Genomic DNA, 8969 nt, shown 5'->3' on the forward strand with positions numbered 1-8969 from the left:
TAATAACGTTGCAGTTTTTTATCACTATAATCCCCAAAATCCCGAGTGAGTTTGTTATATTACGCATTATTTCTTTATGGGCATCATTCGCGCTCTGTCCTTCCTCACCAGCCTCCAAGCCAGGGCCAGCGGCCTGACCAATCAGCGATGAGAACGGACAAAGCTACTGAATATTAACAAGTAGTTTCACCAATCAGAATGCGGGAGCGCACTGCAGGAGTGTTTAGTTGCGTGTTTCTTCAAGATGCGCATAGTGTTTGGTGTATATCGGGTGTTCACTGATGGAAATGTTCACTTGTGCTTGGACGACCCCAAGGCGGATCGTGCAGTAACTTAATGGATACGTGCAAAGGAGATTTACGAAGTTAAGCGCGCACCTTTTGGATTATATAAATAGGTTTTAGATTTAGTTGATGGGCATGAATCGTTTTTGTCCAAACGCTCAGTTTAGGACTTTTATGAGTAGCAGCTCTTATAAATGAAGTGGTCATGGAAACTACCGGTCTTGGACTAAATGCAATTTATCACTTATTCCTTATATGGCTCTCCATTTGCCCATTGTGCTCTCATGGAAGTTGGGTGTAAGTATTACAGGTATTTTAGTTCACTAAAATGAATTCGCGCATTTTTTAAGATGCGATTGTTTGAAAATTGTCTCCTTTTCCTCGGGCCTGGTTATGGCATTTCAACCCAGGCCGACAGGAGAGGTGAACCGGTTCTGATCTTTGTGTCACACTGCTCCGCATCACAGGTGGTTGGGCTTCACATCTGTAGGAGTGTTCGAGAAGATGGAATGCGCGCATTTGCCCTTCACGCACAAGCAAAAGGACCTGTGCACGCGCAAACCGCATCTTCTGCCTAGCGTTAAAGAGGGCGCGCGCCTGGGCATCACCGAGTGCCAGACTCAATTCAAGCAAGAGCGCTGGAACTGCTCGACCAGACGGGACCCGTCCGTGTTCGGCTACGAGTTTACCAGTGGTATGTTTTAATGTATACATCAAATATTGCTTGTTTATCGTTCATTCAAATATATTGTTACCAGCGCCTCTAAAATAATTTAACAGGTGACAAATGTAGCGTAAATTTGGGGCATGAGCTCCGAATGAGCCTGATCAATAATGAGATTATTTGAATTAAAAATAAAATATATTATTACTGTATTAAATAAATAAACATTAGATTCAGATGAAGTCAAACAATTATACGCGCAAAATGTAAATGGAACTGTTTTTAAACATTGAATGAGGTCTCTACATTATTTAAATTACTTTATTTTGTGTTTTATTAGGTTAATAGTGCCATAAAGCAAAATAAATTATGACACATTTTTTATGAGACCATCACTTAAAGATCAACATATTTAAAAGATATAATAATCCTATAGTCGACTAATTTTTTACACTTTAGATGGTTAAGCGGATTCTTGGGTTGATCATACAAAATGATTTGATTCGGGGAGCAGCTGTGGCGCATCTGTTTTAGGTTAACTGTTTCTACACTAAATTTACCATGTGGACAGCTGGCCCTGAACAGCACAAAACCGTAAACCTTACGATATTACAATGATTATACAACAAAGAGTCAACCTGTAACCGTAGAACGCGCTTCTTGATTTTTTGGAAACTCCTGTGAAAGTTCAACCCAATGTTTTGTCCAGAGCAGTTCAAACCTGTAAGCACGAATACACTTAAACTGTATATTTCAGATTTCATGTAACAACATACATCATTAATGCTACATGCAATGATGAATATGAACAATCGTCTAATTCTTATTTGGGCATGATTGCAACCCCCACTGCAAATATGTGCAGACACTGCATGCATTCAAACAATTAATAACATTTACTTCAAATAAGAATGTAAATAAATCATGTTTACCCAAAAGTGTTACCAAACGCCCCTAGTTAAATAAATCACACCTTTACTGTTCAAAATGCAGACAGTTAATTCAGACTTTTCATGACTGCCTCCCGCATAAATTGATGCATTTTGGCGTCGCTCTCCAGGTGTGACTGTCAAGCGCGCACTCATCTCCTCTGTTAAAATGTATAAGTTGGCCCACCTGGCAATGATCGGCGTCTGGTTTAAATTCTCTGTTCTTGTTTTTTTTTAAGGGACTAAAGAGACTGCGTTTATCTACGCTATAATGGCGGCAGGACTCGTTCACGCCGTCACTCGCGCGTGCAGTGCGGGAAATATGACGGAGTGTTCGTGCGATACCAGCCTGCCGGGCACCGGGTCGCCCGCGGAGGGATGGCAGTGGGGTGGCTGCTCGGATGACATCGCGTACGGCACCTGGTTCAGCCGTCGGTTCATCGACAATTCGGTGAAGAACACCTCAATCCGCGGGGAAGACGCCCTGCTCTCCATGAACCAGCACAACAGCGAAGCTGGGAGACAGGTGCGAGTAATGACCTATGACATTCCTAGTGTTTGTTTCCAAAAAAGAAGGTAAAGGGATGACAAAGCGTTCCCTTTAATCATGTCTCTTTAAGACATAAAGGGGTGTAAATAATGTTTATGTAAAAAAGTTATTCCGTTTAAAGAAATATTATGTTTATTAAAAGTTAAATGTTTTAGGTAACTTGTCTTGTCAACGTCAAAAGTCATTTTGTGTACAAAGAATGTTTCTCCACACACTTGAAAGAAATCTGTAAACGAAATGTATCGTTTAGGTACAGGTACAGGTAGCACAGGTAGTTACACAGACTAGCTAAATGTACAGAAATATAGGCTACCAAAATTTTAAGAGTAAACAGTAAATAACAGTAAAAATTGCTTGACAAAATGAGAAATCAAGTTTAGCAATTAGCCTACTTGTATACAAAATACGTTATATTTTATTATAATTTACAATAGACTGTTAACAAACGATATGTGATGCAAACGTAACTTCCGGGAGACCGCAAAGAATCAATTTTTTTTCAATTAATATACAATAAAATAATTATATAAATAATTGTAATAATAAAAGTTAAATATAAAAATCACATGTATACAGTTTTAAATAATTTTAAATAAAATAATAAAAAATCACACTAGCACATGCAGTATTTTTCTCTTAAAGTTAACTTTCAACTTAAAGTTTATAAAGGCCATACGATTATTTCAGGGTGTGATAAATGTTTTGATGTAAATGACTATTAAGAAGCACATTTGTCTATTCGAGCAACCTAATCGATTGATTTCACCTTGAGGTCTCCTGAATCTGTCAGTTTCTCAATCAGACGAGTTGCCTCTATTCCTTAACCTGCTTTTATATCAAGATAAAGGCTCATGTTTTGCCTGTTGAAAATAACAGAAAAGATTTGCATCAAATTCCGCTGCTTTGAGCCAGCATTTGAAAACCCTCAAACACAGCTCTGCTTGGAAACCACAGAGGAACGTTTATTGAGACAGAATTCTTAAATGGGCGAGCAGGTCCCTCATAACGCTTCAACCAAACGTATGCTCCTATTTTATGGAAGTTGCCAGTTCGTAGAATAAGGGAAGATGTCATTGAAATGATATTGTTTTTGGAAATTCACAGAAAGACACGATTCCACACACTCGGTTAATTCTCCTGATGATATGAATTAGTTCTGCATTTCTGCCTTAACTCTGGGAAGTCTGTCAAAACAAATTGTGAAAATGCTGGAAGTGAGACACGGGGTTAAATTAGCGCTTGAAGGACAGTTCTCATGTCTGCCTTCTTATTATACGTTTTTAAATGTATAAAAATGAACTTGAAATCTACTTTAGATCTGTTTCTCTTATAATCAGATCTGTCAATCAAATACTTTTATCCTTACAGGCAGTTGCCAAGACGATGTTGACTGACTGCCGCTGCCACGGCATGTCTGGTTCTTGTGCCGTGAAGACATGTTGGCGCACAATAGCTGCTTTCGAGCGTGTGGGGGCCTACCTGAAGGAGCGGTACGAGACCAGCGTTCAGGTGGTGGACCGTTTCAAACGTAAGGTGAGACGCAAGGACAAAGACCACCGCCACATGCCTATCACCAAAGAGGAGCTAATCTTTCTCAACAAATCCCCCAATTACTGCTTAGAGGACCGGCGCCTTGGGCGTGACGGGGACCAGGGGCCGCAGGTGTAACAGAACTTCTGCCGGGCCGGATGGCTGCAACCTGCTGTGCTGCGGGCGGGGCTACAACACACATGTGGTACGACATGTAGAGCGCTGCGAGTGCAAGTTCGTTTGGTGCTGTTACGTTCGCTGTCGTCGCTGCGAGACGATGAACGACATGCACACCTGCAAGTAGAGTAGTTCGGCTGGGGTGAGAAAGACGGGACCCTGCGGGACCCTATAAGAGACGACATCACGCGTGAGGATGGGAGGGGGAGTAGAATTGGCGCGGAACTTTTTGCGCAAGCCCTTTAGGGACGAGCAAACAAGTGTGTTGACAAAATATCCATGGCAACGATGATCCACGGCGAATACTGGGGGGAAATGGCAAAATCCGCATGCATAGCCCTTCCCATCGGCTTCAAATGGAAAGCAAGCCAATTTGTATATAATTACTATGAATATAACTGGAACATAAAGGGAAGCCAAATAGTTTGCTTATAAAGAACTGCATAGAAAAGTGTAAATAGATTTAAAAAATATTTTATAAAAATGAAGAATACGACATTTAGTAAAAATGTTCAATGCATTTGATATCAATTTTCATAGGCGCTTTTTGTGGAGAGTAATTAAATCAACCTTAATGAAGCAATGTATTTATGCCAACATATGTGATGTTTTGTGTTACATGTTCTAAGATTTTTCCCCCTGAATAAACAAACACACACAATTCAAAGTTACATTCCTAATGTAGTTAAAATGATAGTTTACCCTAGAATCTCATTTACTCACCCTCTTACTATTTCAAACCTGTATGACTTTCTTCTTCTGCAGAATACAAAAGAAGGTATTTTAAAGTAGGTAACCGGCACCCATTCAGTTGGATTAATTTGGTGTCCAGACATTAGAATTGAATGGGTGCCAGCACTATTCGTTTGACAAATTGCTTCAAAATATATTTAGTATATTTAGTCATACAGGTTTGAAATGACAGGAGGGTGAGTAAATAATGACAGAACTTTCCTTTGGTGAACACTTTTTAATGATGTATTTTACAGTTTTGCTCATACTGTAGTTTTCAATGTACATATTAAGTTATGAACATTGGGCTTCGGCTTCGAACTAAGCTCAAACCTCTTTTTGAAATAAAGACAAGTTTATTTTAAGAAACATTGTTTTTTGCTTGTGACTTCTGTTTACACATTATGTATGTGACCTGGTAACTGTAATAATTCTACAAATTTCCGAAAGATTGTCGATAAGGGATTTGTTCTGCACATGGACCTTTATCATTTCTTAAGTGTTATGTCATGTTTGGAGACGTTTGCATGTCTCATTCCTCTCTTCTTTCCTCCTCAACCTGTCCCCGACCACCCCCCCCCCCACATCTTTGAAAGTGTAGTGCTTTGCTAGAAGTAACAGAGTTGTGGCAAATACCATGACTGCATTCCCTTAAATGCAAATGCAAGTGTTCCTTTTATGTAACCACATTCCAGGCGACAGTGACGGTTTACAACCATATCGGAGATCCTCCGTACGTAACAAAAACTCCTGTGAGCTCTTTCAAACACTGGCAAATCTGTTAGTTACTGGAAAATCACCTCTCGTGTTGCGTTTCGTGATTTCTCTCTGAATGCCTTCTTGTTCATTCTCATGTGGTTGCATTTATCGCTGAGTGGATGATGCATCGAGTTTGCTTGAAATTTTGTCTTTCAGTATAAAATAATTCTGTTGCGTTAAGGTAAACCGAAGAGCAACGTCTCGCATTCTTCGTTCCAACACACGTTTCCATTTTGGAAACGCTGCTCAACACCGTTTTGAGAATCAAGGATATCAGTCGTGGGATCTCTAAATAAGACTTGAAATGATCGTTTATTTGTCATTCTTTTGGCCGAGGGCAAAAACAAATTCTTCCTTGTTCTCTGCTGAGAATAATACCATTTAATCACTTTTTCCGACCTTGTGCTTCTGGACAACAAATGGATGAAAAGCTTCTCTTCTGGGGTGAGCTCCAGCATCTTGTTGCTTGAATCCAATCCAAAGAAAAGCTTAGACATCACAAGAGAATTATTCATTGCATCCCTACAGTTACATTTTCAGGAGCGGTGAGGTGTAGACCTTAAGCCCTGGAAGTTTAGAGGTACAGTGACCATCCTAGAGGGAGACAAGCAGTCCATGTGGATGCATCCGTTCATCCAACAGCTCAGGCGTCCGCCAACTTTTCGACTCTCTCAATGCTTTTCTTAACACTTTTCTTACCTCTCATTCGCTGTAGTATGTGCTTAATAGTTACATCATATGCGAAATGAGATCATTTTCTCACATTGAATCTGCTGTACCGCAGTTTGGGTTTAGTTCCGCCACTGTTAATGGGCTGCAAGTGATTTTGTTAATGTTCTGAAAGTGCAGTTTGGTAAGAAAAAAGCACACGTGTGGACATTCGCTCCACAACTGTTAAAACAAAAGAAAAGCATTTGATGAAATTCAATCTTTTAATAAATGGAAGAATGTGGACCCCTTTTTTTTACTTTAAGTTAAAATATTACTTTTTATTCAGCTTTTGTGGACTTTGATGCATGTCCATGCAATACCCTTACATTCTCTAGCTATATGAAGCTAGATGTATAGACATTTTCGGAAATAGCCATCTGAGAGATTCATTTTTTGTGCGTACTGTTGAGACGGAAAGCATCAAAGTGGGTGGCACATTTTTTTGTTTGTTTCAGTTCTGATCCTCGCTGGCCTGTGGAGACCAGGATCATCCCTCATGTTGATAACTGTACTTTTGTTTCAGTATGTGAATAAACAGTTATATCCATCTGAGCATAACATTACAACCCAAGCCAAGAGTCACGCTTCCTTCACTGGCCCATTCCTGCACGCTCTATGAGCGGTGCCCTGCTCTGTACGCCTTCCCAGAAGTTTGTAGGGGCCGTGGTTGTGTCTGGTCGAGTTAGTTCAGGCCTGAGGGCTTTTGGAACGGTGATCATGTCTTCCTGCCATAACTGTTGCTTAAACGTTGACAATTCCCACAACAACTTTTGTAGGGTTAATCTTAGAATTCTACACACGTCCTCTCGTGCCAGTTCTGCTTTAATTCACCTTGTGCTTTCTTTTAGGGTTAGATTAAATATTTACTTATTTTCTTATCTACTGTCACAGGCTGGACATATTTACTCTGCCTGTTCTTATCCTTTGTATAAGAAATGAGAATAGAAGGAATCCACCGGTGATAAAACTGGTCTCTGCCTCCATCTGCTGGAGTCACAAGGTCTTTCCAATGAAGATTACAAGAAGCAACTGTGGAAACTATGAGATGAAGCAATGATTCCCTACCAGAGGTATACAATATTCACGATAATGGTGAAGGTTTGGGGTGGCTGAAGGGGCGCAGAGCTGACGGGTTAACCCATTAGCTCCTACATTGTGAGCCACTGGTGCTCTGCAAGTTGAAATGTTCTCTGTGACATTAACTGTTTTCTATCAAATGAAACTGACAAGCGTACAATCCAGGCTGTGATAATATAATGGTTGGTGATGAAAACGTGCACCAGAAAAATGTCAATTTTGAGTTTCATAGATGTCAACCATTTAAACGTAGGCAGATTTTCATTCTTTTGTAATAAATGCCAGTACACTTTCCCAAATATAGGAACTGCAAATTTACGTCTTCGTATTTGTTCATTCAGCTTAAAATGATAACAAATATGTATAAAAGATCTATATTGTTTTTAACTGCTATATTCCTGACTGTAGTATATGAGAAATGCTGAAATTAGAGCAGATTTGGAGGTTTTTATCTATGGGATAAAGAAAAAAAAAACGTTTCTTGACCATTTCTGTAAGATGCTAGAGGCACTTTTTTGACTGAATTCAAATCTGTAGACCTCTATAGAATCTAACACTCAAAAACATGATTTTTTATTGGTAGAACTGTTCATTTTTTTAACAATAATTGTTGTTGTCGATGACCGGTTTAACTGTTTAGATGCCTCTTTGTATAAATGTAATATCACATGACATTGCAAATGAGTTGTTCAAATACATTACTAGTTTGTTAAAAACTTAGTTTACTTGTATTTAAAAGCGTGTTTGTTTTTTGTTTGTAAAATTAATTTACAATTTGGCCCTATCTAGTATAAAATAATGAAGCTAGACACCTAACAAACATACACACACACACACATTTCGTAAGAGGAATTCCTCTGTCAGAAAGTTCTCGAACTGTGAAAGGAAAGTCATGATGCAGCAGGACACAGAGGACCTGTGTGTGTGTGACAGGGTAATCTTCATATGATCGCTTGTCTTATTTATGACTGAGGACGTCCTGTGATTCTTCTCCCTATAGCTTTGCTTTTTTTCATTACACAATGCAATCCTAAAAAAATAAACCAGCTCATGAAACTTCCGTTTTTTTCTTCTCAAATCCACTCTAAGTGATTCTTTTTTGTCACCTATACGGGTATAATATCTGCTTAAGATTTAAAGATGAGTTAAAAGTTATGAAGTTTTATGAAGCCTTATGTGGATGTGTATCCAGAAGCCGTTTTACAGTAAAAAAATATCTCACCACCTTTACAACAACCAGTAGTCTGAATATTTTATATTTTGTAATCTAAAGTCTAATAATCTTGAATTTGAAAATGTAAAACTGCATAAAAATACAAATATTAGGCTACATACTTTGTGCAACTATAATTTTAACACAGTATCATGCATTCACCTTTCAAATGCATGCATATCATTCATTCAAAATGAAAAAACAAAGCCATTATGTGATGTGTATGGATGTCCTCTGTCTCTCATGTTGTGGTACAGGAAAGAGGAGAGGGAGGGATTGTTGAAAAGGCAGAAGGCCAACTTGTGCGGCCACAGACTGGTGAGGTCCCTCTCAGACGGTGAGA

General features: G+C 39.1%; 1 protein-coding gene across 1 annotated transcript; it reads left to right on the forward strand.

Annotated features, from left to right (window-relative positions):
• Positions 1–268: 268 nt before the first annotated feature.
• wnt16 (wingless-type MMTV integration site family, member 16) lies at positions 269–5192 on the forward strand. Its single transcript, XM_056747600.1, is given in 5 exon segments — positions 269–581; positions 752–978; positions 2117–2403; positions 3796–4059; positions 4061–5192. Coding segments are annotated over 5 exon segments (1071 nt in total). The 5' UTR covers positions 269–489; the 3' UTR covers positions 4262–5192.
• The last annotated feature ends 3777 nt before the right edge of the window (positions 5193–8969 follow it).

Source organism: Triplophysa dalaica, chromosome 5 (assembly GCF_015846415.1).
Source record: "Triplophysa dalaica isolate WHDGS20190420 chromosome 5, ASM1584641v1, whole genome shotgun sequence".
In the NCBI taxonomy this organism is placed as follows: domain Eukaryota; kingdom Metazoa; phylum Chordata; class Actinopteri; order Cypriniformes; family Nemacheilidae; genus Triplophysa; species Triplophysa dalaica.